At 37.7% G+C, this 18,861-nt stretch overlaps 2 protein-coding genes across 3 annotated transcripts; one reads left to right on the top strand and one right to left on the bottom strand.

The window, feature by feature from the left end:
• Positions 1 to 738: 738 nt before the first annotated feature.
• Positions 739 to 2,855, top strand: LOC116290743 (SH3 domain-containing protein Dlish). The gene is made up of 3 exons (XM_031697848.2): positions 739 to 1,051; positions 1,179 to 1,952; positions 2,482 to 2,855. Exons 1-3 carry the CDS (start codon positions 1,009 to 1,011, stop codon positions 2,853 to 2,855), a joined length of 1,191 nt encoding a protein of 396 aa, XP_031553708.2. The 5' UTR covers positions 739 to 1,008.
• LOC116290693 (uncharacterized) lies at positions 1,900 to 18,585 on the bottom strand. Of its 2 annotated transcripts, XM_031697797.2 has the most exons (3): positions 18,452 to 18,585; positions 17,045 to 17,117; positions 1,900 to 13,568 (listed from the first exon to the last, which is right to left on the bottom strand). In XM_031697797.2, exons 2-3 carry the CDS (start codon positions 17,092 to 17,094, stop codon positions 3,488 to 3,490), a joined length of 10,131 nt encoding a protein of 3,376 aa, XP_031553657.2. In that variant the 5' UTR covers positions 17,095 to 17,117; positions 18,452 to 18,585; the 3' UTR covers positions 1,900 to 3,487. The 2 variants fall into 2 exon arrangements, with proteins under 2 accessions (XP_031553657.2, XP_031553664.2); XM_031697804.2 differs by lacking the exons at positions 17,045 to 17,117; positions 18,452 to 18,585 and adding an exon at positions 16,455 to 16,709.
• Positions 18,586 to 18,861: the final 276 nt, after the last annotated feature.

Below are 18,861 nucleotides of genomic sequence, written 5' to 3'. Positions count from 1 at the left end.
CGCTAGCTTAATGCCAACCACGCGAACCTTTATTCGCCATCGCTATCTATCGCTAGCACTTGCTATACGACGCTATTACGCTATTACGCTATTACGCTACAACACGAGTTTAATTTCCCGCCCGCCATCCCTACCACTGGTACAGGTAAGTAGAGGTAAGTATTCCATTGACTGATCGCGGTCAATGTGACAGGTGTTCGGTGGGTGGTGACAGGGTGACCATGGTTACCGCTAATTTGTGCCTGGCTCCGCCCATCCCACCGAATATGCACCTAACGCCAAGCTCATCATTAACGATGAGTTTAACCTACATTGACTTAACTGAATAATAAACAATGTCTACATAGTTAGGTGACACCACTAAAATACACTCATCTTTTCTAAATAAAGTAGAAATAAGAAAGTTTAACTTAACTGTTGGCTTGTCACCAGAAAACTGATCAAAACAATGAAGCAAAGGACAAAAGCCTGAACCCTTAAGCTCACAGTGGAGAGCGTTGTGTCAGGCTGCCAATAATCATCGAATTCCAGGGGTTAGCCAGCATCTGTCATGAATACCATCAGCAGCAGTTGTAAGCCATTTTTAGCAGTTCACATGCAAATATCCGGCAATGATACGTGGTCTATCTTGTTTGACTTATAATCTTGATTATTTTTTGACACTAAGGTACTTGTAAGTGAAGTTGTTGTACAGTTTATGTGATGTTCAATATTTCTGTTCATTAAATAAACGAGAAGAATCGAGAAAATGTGTTAATAACGTGGAGAATGACTCTGATTGGTTGATTTTGTCAGTGACTAAAAGAAGAGTAAATAGATCCTGTGGCTTATGAAAGAACTTGCGAAAGCTTAAATGTGACGTAGAAATGCAAATGTCGTCTGACTCGTCATGAACTAAACCAATTCTTGTTTGCTTGCACAAAATAAAACAAACACACAATGGCTCCCGATAAAGAACCTTTTCACTTTACACGTTTTCAAAGATACAAGCTTTATATAAGATGAAAAATGGCTTTCCTCTGCCCCTCTCAACTTACTGTGAAAAAGAAAGGTAAGTCGCTTGGTAATGACCAACAAAATTCCAAGGTTTCCCATTAAACTGCCATGAATCATTTCACTATATACTCTGCATTACGATTACGTTTCTGAGCGCGTTAAACCCGTCTTTTTCATTTTAGTTCTCCGTGGAAAAAGTCCCATACCTCCCGACTCTTATGTAGTGAATGGAAGAACGGACAATTCTACACCAACGGAGTACAAATCTGCTCTAAAAAGCCCAACGTCTTCGACAGACTCCAGTAATAAAACAAGCAATCAACAAAGAACTGTGCGAATCAAAGAAACGACGACTCTCAAACACGAGACTCTAGTGGAGCGAAAAATAAAAGCTGCTTCTCCTACAAAACCTGCAAATATCAGGGTAAAAGTTACTCATGACTTCAAGTCTGAGGATGATGAAGAACTGACTGTACATAAAGGGCATTACGTCAATATAATATACCAAAAACACGATTGGGTTTACGTCAAAGACTCGGCTGGCCATCAAGGATTTATACCTTATGTTTATTGCTCTACTGTCAATGTTTCCACGGACTCAAAGTCGAGTACTTCAGGTTATGAAGAAAGCTTCGAAGAGAGTGATGATGTTGAACATAGTGGTGTTGACAGGAATATTAATAAACGAGGCAAAAAGTCAAGCAAACATCAACATCATCAATCAAGAACTAGTGGTAAGACTACTCCTACGACTTACTTTCCTAAGAGACCTTACGGTCCACAAATGACAGTATTGTATGATTATAAAGCAAGATACGAGAATGATTTACGAGTACTTAGAGGAGAAAGTGTGATGCTGTTGAATGATCAGGACCCGGAGTGGCTGTGGGTTGCAACAGAAGATGGAGAGGAAGGTTTTATTCCTAGAACATTTGTTATATCACACACTTGTGAAGGTAAGAAGTTATTCTAGATAATGATGGTAGTCACTTTAGTCTATTTTTTTATAGCAAATGAAATTTGGATTCTATTCGTGATATCATGGCAGAAGTTGATGGACTCGCTAATAGTCACTCATTATGCAAATAATAATCCACAGAACTTATTAGTTATCTAAATGTAGCGAAGAAAATAGATTATTTATTGATACAATTATCCAGCGATACGGTGATTGGGGTTGAATTTTATCGGCATCATAAAAGGAAAAGTTAATAGAGCAAAAACAAGAAAAATGTAGATCAGCTATTAATGTGCCAAATGCAATCACATGGACAGCAAAAGATCAAAGTAAGTCTGTGTTTTAACTTAACCCAAGAATGATATATGTCAACCATTTGCTATGGCAATAACCATGAAACACGAGAGGAAATGGCAGGATGCACTAAAAATATCTCGATGCAACGAAAGAAAGACGGATTAATTGCTGTCATATTACAATGTACTAAACCCTCAAAAACTAAAACTATTCTATAATATGTCTTGCAGGGTGTCGTAAAAAGATACTGCACGAACAAGTATATTCTCCCTGTACAAATGGCGACATCAACACCTCTGACGTCACAGTCACAAGTTCAAGTTCAATAGACAAGAAATCCAAAGAATCATCCTTCACAGACCCTACATCTTCATCCTCTAGCAACGATAAAAAATATTCTCTCAAAGGATCTAAATTGATAGCTTTATACGACTTTGAAGGAACAGCATTTGATGATCTTACTGTTGTTGTTGGCGAGTATGTGTACGCTAATCTTAAAGATCAAATAGTTCCTCATTGGATATGGGCATATTCACCGTATCGGAAAAGATCAGGGTTTATTCCTGAAGAATACCTCAAGGAACCAGTTATCAGTGATATTTGATAGTGCGACTGTTTGTAACACACGTCTTTACACGATTTTATATTTATTATACCTCATTATTTTTCATTTGCTATAGCTACTGACAGAACTGAAGATAGCTTTTCATTTTTTTAAACTCTGAATATATTTATCGAGGCTATGAATAATACATGATAATTGTTATGGACAATCTACAAAAAATCTAGAGCAATATTAGGCATCTGAATATAAAAATATATCTTCTTGAAAGCATACAATTTTGAGAAATGAGAATTAAAAACCTTGGTTTGATTTTATAAAATATTGATATTTTGATATATTTCTTAACTAAGTCATGTATTCTCGTGAACGGGTCTGTAAGTATCGATTGTAGAGAAAATATCCTAGCAGGCGATGCTCACTCTCTGATATCCACGCTAGTTGTGTTACATGTAGGGCACCAAATGTAGGGTACTGTAGGTTACTGTTGTTATGTTACGGGACTAAGAGCTGCTAGACTGAATACTATTCTAGTAGAGAGCAGGTAGTCAGTATAATTACACGTACAGTTCACTGATAACCACACTAGTCTTCTTCTTGTTACATGCAGGACACTGTTGGGAGGCACTGAAATCTCATTAGAACACTATTCTAGTAAAGCAAAGTTAGTATAATTACACGTAGTGTTCACTGATAACCACACTAGTCTTCTTCTTGTTACATGCAGGACACTGTTGTGAAGGGCTAAGCTCTGTTGACTGCTGTATCTCAATGGGGCAGAGGTTAACAACGGATAATATTGGACTGCAGTAACATTCCTGAGAACAGATGCTAGTAGCGTCTGCATCTCTACTTACTAAGCGACGTGTCTGATTTACAGGAGGTGTTTGTTGTTGACTGTAATCATGGGAGGTAGACCCTATGCCTCTGTCTGTCTTGTCTGCAGAAAACGAGTGTTGACTGTTGGAAAGTGATGTTTGATCAAAAGAAGAGAAGGAAGAGTGTTTTGATCCTTGCATTTGGCGGGAGCTGATTCGTGGCGACAGCCTGGAAGAAGATGAATGTTCCACGGACGATGAATTTAATGTCTTGGATGCTTTTCTGTTTTCTTTCAACTTCTCACAGGCTCGTCGCAGTAAGCTGCTTTCTTTTACCAGAGTAGCATTTTCCTTTTTTAGTTTGTCGATGATACCTTTGTTGTCGATATGTTCTTCTTCCAATCTCGATGTTTCAAATGTCATCTTGTCCAGGTGAGGACCTTCCTTGCGAAGTTTGTCTTTTTCAATTGTTAGTTTTCTCACCATCTCATTTAGATTATCTATTTCTTTTCGCGATTTTTCTTCGTGTTTTTCCAGAAGGTCGTTGAGATGACGTCTGTGTGATTGCTCCTGCCATTTCTCTCGTTCAACGTCATTCAGTCGAGCATTCAAATCTTCTTTCTCATGTTGTAAGTTTCTTATGGTCAGAAGCTGAGATTTGATGTCTCTTTCTAAAGATTGTAAGCGAGCAACTAGCATTCTCTTTTGTTCTTTGAGTTTCGTGTTCTCATAGAAAAGGTTTTCCAGTTTTTCACGAACCATATTATCCCTGCTCCTATGGAGATACATCTCTTGGATTTCATTTTGCTGCTGACGATTTGCATCTTCAAGTCGTTCTTTTTCTGTCTCCGAGCAAACAACACGATCTTTTAACAACATTACCTCCCTGTCAAGATGACGAAGTTGCGCTTCTAACGTCTTTCTTATCTCCAACAGCTTTGTGTTTTCTTCGAGCACTTTCTTCAAATGTTGTTCTTTACTTTTTACCTCTGCAAGTAAATCTTGGTTCTTAGTGTCCAGTTTCTTCTTGTACAAATACTTTTCTTCAACCATGGATTTTTTCTCGTCCTCCAGTATCTTATTTCTGTCTTCCAGTTGTCTACAGACGGCAGAGACCTTTTTATAGTCTTTGCATAACGATTCCAAAGTCATTTGTTTTTCTTTTCCTGGTGTTTCTATTGCCGACGTACGTGCTACTTGTATTTCGTCTTTGTCACTACTGGTGTTAAATCCATCTACTTTCATTTCTAAGAGTCTGTTTCGCTCACAAAGTTTCTCACATTCTTTCTCAAGATTTCTTATAGTGGTTAGAAGAGCTATTTCATTCTTGTCAGCTTCCTGTAGTTTGGCCAGCATCTCCGAGTGCTCGCTGCTTATGCTAATTTTCTCTTCTCGTTCTGCAGACAAGCATGTGACTAAAGCTGTCAACTCTTTTCTAGTATCTGCGCCAATATCTTCTAACACTCGACGTTCTTCCAAGATATCATTTAGTTTCTCCTGCAGATAAATCAGCTTATCACTCAGCACGTTTTTCTCCTCCGTGACATCTCTAAGTTCTTTCATCAAATTGTTGTTTTCAGTAATTAAGCATGAATCATCCTGCCCTCTTGTTTTCACCATCACAGTACCTTCCAGTCTATCGACAGCATTACGTAAATCACTTATACCTTTTCGAAGGTTATCGGCTTCACTACTCTGCGCATCCATTTTTGTTTCATCCCTGGTGTCGACAAGCGGTCTTAGAACATTCCTGGCCCTGTTCAGTTCAATGGATATTTCATTAAGCAGCTGCACAACAACCTGTCGGTTACTCTCAGATCGTGCTCTTAAGTCTTTCACTTGAGATTCAAGGATAACGATTTCTTTTCTTGCAGTCTCTAGTGATTGTGCCTTTGCCAGATGATCCCTGCCTAGTTCACCTTCAATCTGAGATACTGCAGGCATTTCTGTAGAGGTTACCATCACCTTCTCAATCGATCCTTTCTCCAAAATTAACTTCTTACACTCTTGTTCATATTTTTCTTTGTCAATGACTATATTCCTTAAGCGCCTCCTCAGATCTGCTTGAACACTGTTTGACGCATGTAGAGCCGCCTTTATGTTTTCTTCTGTTTCTTTGCATTTTTGAACGGTTTGTCGTAGAGTTTTACATTCTCGTTGTAATGTTACTACCTTTAGCTCGTCTTGGACTCCTTCCTTAGATAATTTATACAAGTCACCTTGAAGTGTCATTAACTTACAGTCTCTTTCCTCTAAGCTAGCGCGCAATCTCATGTTTTCTATCATGTACTTGGATATTTGTTCCTCGAGATTAAGAGGTGTTTCGCCTCGTTTATCTGTTTTATCCAGATCTGTTACTGCGCATGCTTCCAGTGACGTCATTCCCTCCTTAACAACCATCTCCTCCTGCACCGCTCTTTTCTCTTCTCGATCCATTTCTTTCAATTTCTGACATTCAGTTTTCAATTTATCTATTTCTTTCTTGCTTTTTTCCAGAGCACAGGTTACTTTCTTTATTTCGTACTGTCCTTCTTTCAGCTGACGGATGTAATCTTCTTTTTCCTGGGACGAGGAGGAGAATGACATCTCTGCTTCTGTGTTTACCACGTATTTCGCATGAGATGTTTCAAGTTCATTTTTCATCTTTTCTAGATTCTTCTTCAATTGCTGGTTTTCTTCAGCAATAGCGGCCTTCGATTGTTTGTGTCCTTCAAGTTCCTTTCGCAGACTAATTTCTACATTCTCCATCTGTTGTACTTTGTCGTTTGTCTTTCTGTTTTCTTTTATAAGAGATTCTATTTCTTTAGTCATTTCCTTTTTCGTGTCAATCAGTTCGTCTTCGAAGTCATCTCTTTCAGCTAAAGTTTTGTCTATCTCATCATACAATTTCTGTCGTTTTTCTCGTAACCCATCGATTATTTTTTCGAGGTCTTCCTTATCTTCATCAACTTCGATTAAACGGGATCTCAGATCAGCGTTGCTTTCTTTTGCTCTGTCGAGCTCTTCTTTGAAATGCTCATTTTCTTTTTTCACGGCGGTTATAATGGCTTCAAGATTTGCTATCTTAGATTTTAGGTCACCTGTAAGGGTAGATAATCGCCTGCCTTCTTTTTTGTTTTCCTTTAATTCTTCTGATGTTTTCAGTTTTTTGTCAGACTCCAATTGCAGATTCTTCTTCAAGTGCTGATTTTCCTTGTTCAGTTCTTTCAAATCTTCAGCTAAACGTTCATTCTTTTGTCTCTCCTCGTCCAGTTGTAGACGTAGGCTGTCACACTCTCGACCTGCGCGTCCTTCATCCGCCAATAGTTTCGCATTTTCCTGCTTTATATTTCCAATTTCTCGATCCCTCCTGGTTTTATCTTTACGAAGTTCTCCTGTTAAATTTTCAACTTTTTCTTTAGTTTTTTCATACATGGATTCTAGTTTCTCTAACTTGCCCTTCAAATCATCTGAATGTTCCTTTTCATGTTCCAGCAATTCTTCATTTCTTTTCTTCTCTGCTGTAGAGTTTTCGAACTTAATAGTCATTTCATCACACGACTGTTTCAACTTTTTGATCAGATTTTCAGTTTCTAATCTTCTTTGTTCGCCGGAATTCAAAAGATCAGTTAGTTCATTATTTTGTTTCTTCAATAAAACGAGCTCACTTTGAGCCTCACGCAAACTCACTTTAAAGGTTTCTTTATCTTTTTCCAGTGTTACAAGAAGATTGCCCCTGGTTTTTAGTTGTTTTTTGAGGCTGGTAAATTCTTCTTCTAGTTTATGACTTTTACTTTCAGTGATTGATGCTTCTTGTTTTGCTTGGATGAGTGCCCTCTTCTTCAAATCGATCTCTGCCTTCAGGACTTCCATCTCATTCATCATGTCTTGTGCTTCTTTCTCTAACATCACCACATTTTCTTTCAGGTCTGTATTTTCGTCAAGAATTTTCTGCATAAAATGTTTAGAGACGCCGAGCTTTTCGTTCAGATCTTTCACACTACTCGATCTTTCTGCCAACGTTTTGTGCAGTTGTTCACTGTCAGTAGATTTGTGCATCTCGGGTTGTTGGGGTTTATCTAGTTCACTTCTCAGACTGATCACCAACGACTGTAGTCCTTCATTTTCTTGCTTTGAACTATTTAACTCATTTTCTAACAGCTTAATTTCTTTTTTCAGCTCATTCGTTTCTCTGTGATGTTGATGCATCATCTCTTTCATGTCGTTTTCCATGCCGGATGTAACGTAACTGCATGCTTCAGGTTCGGCATGATATTCTTGAGGGAACACAAGGTCTTCACCTGAGTCTCTTGTCTCTTCCTTCTCGTCATCTTCTTGTTGTTGCTTCAAAAGAATCAGTTGTTCCTTCAGGTGACGACATTTCTCGAAAAGTTCAGAGCTTTCTTTATTCCTGTTTAGATATTTTGTATTCAAATCGTCGTACTCTTTTTCGAGTTTCTTGCAGTTATTGCAGATGATGCGGTGTGTCAGCTCCCCATCTGTATCGCTTGTTTCTTGTTTTTCTTCTTTTAGTTTTATGGCTTCTTCAGCTGCCTTTTGAGCCAAAACGTTTCGCTCTTCTAAAAGCTGTTCGTATGAATTTCTCATGGTTTGTAAAAACTCTGTTTTGGATGTCAATTCTTTGGCGATTCTTTCGTTGTCTTCACTAATTCGTTCAAGTTCTGCTTGAAGACTAACACTGCTACCAAAACGTTTCTTTATTATTTCAATCAAACGCTCGAGTTTACATTTGATAGTATCGTAGTTTTCTTTGCCTTGTGGAACTTCGGATTCTTTTTCTGCTTCTGTCAACATCTTTTCTGATGTCATGTCTTCTTCATCAAGAATCTCGGATATTTTAATGTCGACGTGCTGTACAAACAAGTTGAGAAAGTTTGTCTCATTTGTTTGTTTCTTCAACTCGTCTTTTGCATGCATTATCCATTCTCGTAACTCGCACACTTTTTTCTGCACTGCCTCTATATTTTTGATTGATTCAGGGGACGCCGAGTCTTTACCAGTTATTTCTTTATCAAAAACAGCTATCAATTGATTTATTAGTTTATTCAGCTCTTCGTTTTCCTTTGAAAATTCTTGCAATTCCTTGGTCATTTTGGCAGCATTCTGCTCTAGTTCTGAAGTCTTATTCATCAATTCTTCTTGTTTTGGCACAGACTTCTCTAGGTCTTCTATGAGTGCTATTTTCTTCTTTTCCTCTGAGTCAAGCTTAATTTCAACAGTTTCCAAATCTTGTTCTCTATCCATTAACTGTTGGCTAAGTCCTTGTATTTCTTTGATAGACTTTTCATTGCAGGCTTTCAACATCTTTATCTCTGTTTTCAATTTCTCATCTAGTACTCCCTTTTCCGCCAAAAGTTGGTCTCGTGATATTTTCAGGCCTTCCACCTCAAGAGATAGTTGTTCGCAATTTTTCTCCAAGGAATCTTTTTGGGATTTAAGTGCCTTGGCGTATTCAGCAAGTTCCAGCTTCTTTTCCATGGTTGCTATCATCTTCTCTTCTAGCTCTATCAGTCTTTGCACTCGTTCATCTGCTTCTCCTCTTAACAACGCTCCCTGATTGGATAACGCCTCTACTTGTTTTTCAAGAGCTTCAGTTTCCTTAATAGATTTATTTAGCTCCTCTGAAGAGGAAAAAGGTTTGCTGTTCTCAAAAATGTCCACAATTTTTTCATTCAGGGAGTTATTTTCTTCTTGCAACTCTTTAGTCTGCTGTAACAGTTGTGCATTTTCAAGTTCTTTTTCATTCAAACGATCATTCTTTGTCTTGACCATCATTATTAACTTCTTTATCAGGTCATCGACTTCTTCAGGAACAGATTCTTCCCTTAACTCATTTTCTTGTTGTTTTGTGGACATTTCAGCATCCTCTTTCATTTCTCCCATGTCTTGTTCATAAGGCTTCCCATTGCACAGATCACTTTCCATACCGTAGAGTACTCCACGAAGCTGACATTTTATCCTTTGTCTCTCCTCTCCCATCTTTTTTATATCTTCTAAGAATTCTAAGTTGTTTTTGGATGAGGATTCGAGTTCTCGTTCAAGGTTTTCTTTTTCTGTTGAGATCACTTCAAACCATTCCATAAGATGTTCTTTGTCTACCGTGTCTTGTTGTTGCTGTTTGCTTGCAAGATACTGTAATTGAGAAGATAATTGTTCAATATTTGCTTCTAATTGTACTGCTAGTTTATCAATCTCAAAGATGATCTCATTTCTGGAGAACTGCTTGGAAAGGTTTGTTTCTTCACCGTCTTTCGGAGTGTCAATATTGTCACTCGATTCAGGGATTTCGTTACTTAGTTCATCGGCAACACATTCCCGCTGCTCGCCTTCCTTGCTTTCCTTAGCCTTTGTTGCATCATTTGTGTCATCATCTCTGCTTTCTTTGCATTCCAATAAACTCTTGATTCGGGCTTCAAACTTTAATTTTTCTTGGGATAACAAAGCCACAGAATCTTTTAGTTTATCAATAATCTTTAAAAGGTCATCCTTATTGTTATTTTGATCTTTGTCAGACTTGGACATGTCATCAAGAGAGTTCTCTTCTGCGATGGAAAGGTTTTCACTGACCAGTTCTTTTTCATTCTGATCTTGCCGCATCTCTTTGTCTTCCTCCTCAGGAATGACTTCCAGCTCCGCCTTATGAGGTTGCTGCTCGCTTTTCAGTCTTTCCACTTCTCTATTGGCAGCAAGAAGCGATTCCTTCATAGTCTCATGTTCGTTTACCACTCTACAAAGAGATTCCTTGAGGTTCTTGATTTCGTCCAAGGCTTCGACAAGTGATCTCTTGTATTGCTCTTGTTTATTCAACGCCTCAGCGAACCTATTTTGGAGTTTCTCTTTACTTTGATAGACATTTTCTAATGCCTCTGCCAAATTGTTTTTTTGCTGCCTTATTTCATCCAATTGTTCTGTGACTTTTTCCTTTTCTTCTGTTAATTTAGCAATGAACCCTTTCATCTGTTTTTTCTTGTCTTCTGTCTCTCGTACTGATTTGTGCAAGGCTTCTTTGTCGGTGTTCAAAGCTCTCAGTTGATCCTTCAACACGTCACATTCTTCGTCGTGTTTCTTTTTCATCTCACTGACTTTGTTTAACACCGCCTTTAGCCCTACAATGGATTTTTTTTGATCATCGTCTTCGGCGCCACTTTTCTCATACTCTTCTACGGCCCAATTTTCTGGGGACTCCTCATCTTCCTTTATTCCTGAAGCCGCGTCTTTTACTTGGACGCTATCGATTTTATCTATCAATTCATGTATTTCTTTTATGTTCTGTTGGTAGAATTTAGCCTTTTCGTTCAAAACATTGTTCTCGCTACGGAAATCGTCCCTCTGCTTCGTCACTTCTTGAAGCTTTTTATTCAGTACTTCACAATGTCGTTTACTTACAAACTTTTCCTCGTTGGCCTCTTCTAAAGATTCCATAACTTCTTCCTTTGCCTCATTAGCCTCCCGAAGACGAACTTGTAGTGTTTCTGCACATTCATTAGATTTGGCCAGTTTATCAAGGTGGATGCCGTTTTCTCTTTTGAGCTGAATGACGACATTCCTTAGTTCCTTTTCGTTCTTCTTACTTTCATCGAGATCTTCTTGTAGTTTATCTCGCTCTGTTTCCAGCTCGTTCACTGATTCTTGGACGTAACGTAGCTGTTCTCCAAGAGCGTGGATCTTTTGTTTCAGTTCTTGTAGCGATTCTTCAGCTGCAGAACTTACAACACTCATAACAGGACTCGTTGGTGGAGTACTGTCTATATCCTCTGTATCTAGCGACCCATTAGATTCAGTTTCTAGTTTTGCTGGTGCGATGCTTTCGCCATCCAGTTTTCCTGGTAACTCAAGAGATTCTTTATCTTCATTAGTAACATGTTTTTCTATGCTTTCTTTATCACCCTCGACCTTTACGTTTCTCGGGAAACCTTGTTCCGCACTTTCTGAGCCAAATTCCTTGCCATTTTCCTCGGTCTTTCTTTCAAATACATCATTTTCAAGGTCTGCTTTGGCCTCCCACTGTTCAAGGGCAACCGTTAACTCTTCAATTTGAATCTCAAGAGACTCGTTTCTTTCCAACTGGTGGTACAGGGATCCCAGTAGACAGACTTTTTCATCTTCTAATGTTGCTTTTTCTTTTTTCAGTTTCTGAACGTTGTTTTCGAGCTGCGTCTTGACAGCTCCGAGTCTTTTTATTTCTCGTTGAAGGGATTCTTTATCAACAAGAACATCTTTGGTCTCAACTCCACCTAACGTACCGTCGTTAAGCGATTTGACTCGCCTCTTTTTCAGAAATTGAAGTTCTTTAGAATTTTCTCTTGCTCGTTGTTTGTTGGACTTGAGAAGAAGAAGTTCTCTTTTCATTTTGGTGTATCCTTCTTCTATGTCTCTTTTTTCCAGCTGCAAATTTCTAATGTGAGATCTTTGAGATTCTAGTAACTCTTTGCAGTTCTTAACCTCATTAAGAAGATTCGAAGTGAACTGCTTGTCTTCATTCCTCTCTTGATTGGTTTTCTTTTCGCCATTTTCTATGGTCATGCTGGAATTTGTTTCGATCAATGTACCGACTTCTCTGTCTAAAAACTCGAATACTTCCTCCATCGTTGACTTGTTTTCTACTTGGTCAAGCAAGTTCTCCAAAGATTTGCAATTTTTGTTTTGCAAGTCTTTTAGGGCTAGTAATATCTCTTTATTCTTTGCCTCTGTTCTCTTGAACTTCATTTCAAGGTCTTCATTGAAAGAATGCAGATGTTCTATTTCATCTAGAGTTGTGTCTAATGTTTCGTTGATTTGTGTTCTGAGTTTATTAATGGTGTCTTCCAAGGTTCTTTTCTCCTCGGTCAGTTTGTAGTTTTCTTCGTCTAGTGTCTTGCTTTCCTCTTCTCTTTCATCTATCTCGTTTTGCATGTCAGTAATGTGTTTTTTTAAAGCCTTGTTTTCTTTCGTGAGCTTTGCAACAAGAGGAGTCACATCTTTCTCTTCCATGCTGTCGGCTATCTTCACGAGGTTACACTGCACTCCAAAATCAGCATATGATACTTCTTCATCCTCATCTTTTTCCATGCTTTGCATTCGCATGATTGTCGACAGCAAAATCTTTCTTTCGCTATGCATTCTTTCTAGTTCACTCTCGATTAAAGCAGAACTGTCTGTTGCAACATCTGTCATGGTAAGAAGTGATTCCTCAACATGGCCACTTTCTTCAAACTTTTTCTTTATCTTTTCAAATCGCTCTTTCATCTTGGCAATTTCTTCGCGCAAAGTCTTGTTTTCATTTTCGAGTTTGATATGAGTCTCTGCTTTGCATTCACGTCCGTTTTGTAGCGACTGTACTTCCAGACGGTACTGTAGTTGGTACTTTAAAAATTTGATCTCATCATTAAGATCTTTCTTGTCTTCAAGAAGCTCTAGTTTTTCATTCTCTAGCAGTTCTATTTTCGATTTGTAGTCTTCTGAGCTAAGCTCTTCATTCTCGGGCATAGAGGAACATGAAGATGACATAGACGACACCTTACGCTCTCCTGCTTGTGAAGAGGCCGACATTCTGTGCCGTAAGCTTTCTCGTCTTGCCTTTCCCTTAACTAATGTTCTCTGTAGCTGTCCCATTTGGTTTTCCAGTTGCTTTATTTCACTATCAACAGACGTAGTTCTCTTTCTTATTTCGTCAGCTAGTTCTTCTGACAGACAATTCTCTCTCTGATCCTGTCCTTCTTCCACGTTAGAACAATCTTTAACAACATAACTGTGAATGGCTTCTAATTGAGTCCCTAGTTTTCGTCCCCTTTCTGTCATGTCTGCTGTTAATTTTCTCACAGTGCTCAACTTAATATCTTTGTATTCATGCTCTTCTTGTATTAGGCGGTCAAGAATATCTTTCAGGTCCAAAGGGGACAGGGCATCTTCACTGTTGTTACTATGCTTAATCAAGCTGGATTTGTTTTTACTTGAATCTCTGTGGAGCAAAAGAGGATACCTGTTGGTATAACAATATTTGAAGTGGTTGTAACTCTGATATGCTAAATCATGATTCTCATGCGACAGCATATATGTGTGGCTACTAAAGCCAATTCGTGTGTCGAGGCCGATGCCAAGTTCGCTAGTATTGTTGCTGATGCAAAATAATCGCATGACTTAGCCCACGTATTAGATAATGAATCCAGGAGTCAGGTCAATGTTGTACTTCTTTGTTTACACTGTTATGGATGATATGCAAACAATCCATATGACACAGTAAAATTTATATTCTCATGTTAAGTAAAGGAAAGAATTGTTCCACTGGAAGGTAAAATGACGAGCTTTTCATAGCCGTGTGCTTGTTAGTTATACTGGCGATGCTACATGCATGCATTACTAGATGTATATCAACTACATTTACTATTAGTCGAGGTATAAAATAAAGTTTTACGAGCTGTATCTAATATATTAGAAGAAACTATAAATTGTAAATAGCATCTCATCAATAGCAGGTAGGTTAGTTTAATGACTGAAAAATCATTCTTGTTTAATTTTCACGGGAGAAGTGGCTAACAAACCTGTATGGCCCTCGTTCCATGATCGAATTGGTTATTCAATCACTCGCAGCATATAGAGTTGGCTAGTTTTGCAGTTGTATATGCCACTTAATCACTCATTAAGTATTCTCTTGATTAAATTGCCATAAATCAGCCGGATGAAAGTAGTTTGCCAGCAAATTATCAGAGTTCTACCGAGAAAGGCTGAGCATTACTAAGATGGTTAGGTCGGAAACGTCATTGTCCACTAAGAAGATTGATGGTTCGAAGCCGATGACACGGCAAAGATGCAGGGCCGGAATGACCTACTTTGTTGGCTAAGTTGAAATGGTTGGTTAACCAGTTAAAGTTTATTGCTTGTGACTGATGAAAGTCTTCAAAACATCAAATCGTACCAGAGGCCCAGTTGTAACGCGAAGGGTAGATAGCGCTATCCGATTCTTCGTTTGTAACCATGCACGTGTATTTTGCTGGTGCTAAAGTACTTTTTGGTTCCAATCCAAAAACAATCATTATGACCATGTAGAGCTACTTATAATACAACTCTGAGCAAGAAATTGGAGCATTAGAGAATTTCTAAAAAGAGCTATGAGCGAACGAAGTTACCGATATTTTAGTGTAAATGTATGGCGAAAACTTGCTGGATGATATCTAGTATCATCCAACATGGCGGCCAAAATTTCAAAAAATATATTTAATGTCAAAAATCCATCAAATTCACTTCAAACATGTACCAAATCTAATTTATAAACTTGTACAACACTAAAAGATTTTGATTTGGGAAAAATATATGTATTTCTTTGACTTTTCAGACACGTATTGAGCGCAAGGTGAGGATTACCGATTAGAAAATTAGATTCGCACAACTCGGAAACAAAACGATGAAACGATTTGAAATTTTTTTTGCATTTAGTGACATCGTAGTTCTCTAAAACATATCAAAGAATCGAGTTTCTAGCATTCATAATTAATTTTATGTTGTTATTTTCTTGGTCTATGACGTCACGTGCAAACGAAGAATAGAAAAATCGCATCTTTTGGATAAGTCTACGCTGTTATCCAATACATTTTTCCTCTGGATAAGATTTATCCATCGGATAGTGTTATTCCCCCTTCGTGCAACTGGATCCAGGTGATTTAAAATATAGGCGCGCAATGCATTAATCGTAACAGCGAAAATTTCAAAGTACTTTCTATTATCTCTCGTTAAAACGAATTATTTTCCACCAACAACAACGAAAAATACTATTTTCAAGAAATGAAATTGCAATTTTGAATTAGGATGTTTAAACTACAGTTTTCAGATAACTACGAGAAATACAATTATTAATTATGACAGAGTGCGAGGCCTGGTTAGGAAATTATCAAACAGGAGGTATTCGTTTACGGGAAGCCGGATTGAGAAATATGAGTATTCAATGCAGTTATATCTATTAGCTCTACCACAGGAACCCCAGTCCAAGTCTTAAAGTTACGTATCGTAAGATAATAGTCCACAGTAGAAGGACAGAAATTCATGTCATTCTTTATGACATGTGTCAGTGACCCGTAACAAAGTTTAATGCTAACTATACTTAAAACATCTACAGGAAAATATAAAGTACAAGGCAGGAATAATAATAACAATAAACCAATGCAAATATTGGAAAACAATTTTGCTCTTCTTTCAAGGAATTCAGTTAAATGGTTTTGGTAATAATCAACGCCACAAATCAAAGAATTCTAAGAATTGATTTGGTAACTTCATACTCTAGATCATTTTGAGATAATTTAAATAACTAGGATCCATGAAATGCGTTGAACATTTGAATAATTGTGCTAGTGGAACAACTCCTAGTAAATCGACTAAATATTAATTAATCTGGCCAAATTGAATTTCACTTAACGCCGCCAAAGAAAGCAAGCCAAAACAGGCATAATTCTGCTTAATTCTCGATGTATCATATTCGTTATACTCTAATAATTTTACTGAGGTTATTTCAACACAGTTGAGCTAGACGACTTTTGGAAAATGAGTTGCTCTATCTTCTTCCCACACATAACGTGTTTAACGATAGTGTTAATAACTTGGCACACTACCAGTTAGAAAGGTGCCAGATAAAATCACAAAAAAGTCTCTAAGTAGAAAAGCAAAGAAAACGAGAGAATTTTTGCGAAGATTTTGAAAGCCTATCACAAGACGACTGACAAAAGCAAGATCAAAGATCTGCTGTGATGGTATTTCTTATAAAGGTTGTTTACCTTTAATTGGCCACATAAACTTATTATCTTCGAGTCACTAATACCAATTTATACTCCTGGTAATAAACTATCTTTTGCAGTCATACCTTTGTTATAAGCCTTGCGATAGTATGTCCAGATATTCATCAACAATAATTCACTTCATTTTGAAGCTAGAACTAATTTCCAATCGTTTCCAACGCTACGGCGCCATGTGAACAGGGATTAACATAAACCATTTTATCAATATACATATATATAAACAACACTTATGAACTTCAACCAAATCAAAAGTGAGACATATTTAGACTTTACACGGTGTAAGAAACTTGGCTGAGACTTGTGCGATATTCACTACCACCATGTAAGCGCCTCTCGTCGATATGACATACCGACCGACAGTTCTCGAGTGTAATTCAAGATTCCTACATGAATGATAATGAAGTGGGAGGAGCAACTGAATGTTAAAGTATTTTTTTAACTAAGACATATGCTAATGTTAATAAAATAACATTTAATACAAATTTGAAAAAATTATGTATAAATCTTAGGTAAATAATAGCGAATGCAGCTTGCTAAATCTAACGTCCTTTAGAAGAAAGGTTTTTCCTGCCATCAGAAATATCACAACATGTCACAAAGTACTAAGATAAATGCGTATCAAGAATATCAGATCCAATAAGGTTATTTTACTTACCTTGCGGAATCAGCCATCATTGCTGTAATGTACGCCAACCCTATAAGCATTTATTATCATGGGGCCTCTGTTACTGTAAAATAAGAATTAACAAAGTCAGACAGTCATATAGCAGCCGCACTGAGCACTCACAGAGTTGAGCAATTAGATAAAATATTTTTGATGCAGGAAGAAAAAGTGTGATATGAAAAATGTATTGTATGGCCCTATCACAAAGATCCCTATCCGCAATTAGCCAACCTAATCTACGATACTGGGGCCCCGGATGATAGATTGAACGTCTTCTGGACAAAAACGAGCTTGTGACGTTTTCCTCCCATGATCACAAACGTTTTGTCTTAACATCATAACGAAATTTAGTCGTACAATGAATTATGCTTTTCCTGATAGCCAGCAAGAGAATATTAAGTAAGTTACTCCATATTCTCTTGACAGCCAGTTAGGTTGGCTAGCATGACAACTGCAACGATAAGGAAGACTAATGAAAAGCATGATATGATGACTGACCTATGAATTATTGATTTAACAATTAACGTAATGATTATCTCCATGTAACAAGGGCGTGTATGACAAGTGGTTTACTACTGGTTTCCGCATACACAGAATGCGTCGCGTACGAGCTTGTTCCTGCGGAAACTTGTCATTTTTTCTACTTACTTATTTATAAAAGGAGGTTTTGGAGGATGATCGAGAGTTGGAAAGAATTAAACGTAATATCAATTCGTTCAATCAGTAATAGAGATTTTTCTCTATTATTCTCAAATGCGTTTCTCATTGACTCCAGTAGGCAAGATTTCCTTCACTTGACCTTTAGATAGACGACGTCCTACTGAACCAATACTTAATCACTCGCACAACTGTGATACAATACTTTGTATCTATTCCTGAATGAATCAGTGATAAACGTACAGATTAAATTGCGTTAGCTATTTCAAGATTGCATGACACGAGCAAAGCAAAGCTCTAACTCTTATTTACTAATGTTGGTTAACATACAGTGGTGTCAATCCATGGGAAGGGTAAACTGATCATAGTAGTCACAACCAAAAGTGTATAGTAGCAAAGTAAAAAGAGCGAACAAAAATCAATTGTAATAACTAGAATCCGTCTCTAACCATGAGAGAAAGTCATTAAGAAGTGACTTGATGAACTTTGTTCTCATAAACCCTTGTCTGGTTGGTTGTGAAGGAAATAAAACTAAACTAACTGGCAATAGCGCTAGAAAGTAATATCATGGCCTAAAGTACCGGCAATCAATACCAAGAAGCCTATGACGTTGATTACAGATCAAGTACTGTTTATACTGTTACTGCTAAATCAGTGATCCTCTTTCTTCTCACGAACCCTTTGTCGAGTTATCAGTATCTTAATAGCAACAACAACACTATCTTAGAATATCTAACATACCTTATCCTACAACATCAGGACGTCTTATCACACAAAACAGAGCTCGGCTTTAACCAAAATGATAAACTTCGTGCCCGGACTTCATGATCCAGTAGTGTTCAAACGTCTTTACTGTTCAGGCTTCAGGTTACATTTTTGGGGTTATACATTAGCCGGTGACGTCGTATTCTTTATTCAGTTTCAATCGACCCAAGTGATGAAAGATGACGCAATTCGTATCGCAGGTTAGCTGTTTTATGAATTTTTTCCTAGGTCGTGTCGGTCAGACGTTGCCCCCTAGCAAACTCAGGCTCGACTGAACAAAACAAGTATCAAGCTCAGTTTTAGTTCAGTATGCGTTAGACGAGTCCAACAAGACTTGCCTTTTTAATATGTACGTCTAAAATGGCTGTAGTATATACGGTTTAACA

The sequence above is a fragment of the Actinia tenebrosa genome, unplaced genomic scaffold, assembly GCF_029948245.1.
Source record: "Actinia tenebrosa isolate PJP-AT-01 unplaced genomic scaffold, QUT_ActTen_1.0 PGA_scaffold1__47_contigs__length_23844297, whole genome shotgun sequence".
Taxonomy (NCBI): domain Eukaryota; kingdom Metazoa; phylum Cnidaria; class Anthozoa; order Actiniaria; family Actiniidae; genus Actinia; species Actinia tenebrosa.
The sequence above is the reverse complement of the archived record's forward strand: the minus strand, read 5'-3'. Positions and strand labels throughout refer to the sequence as shown.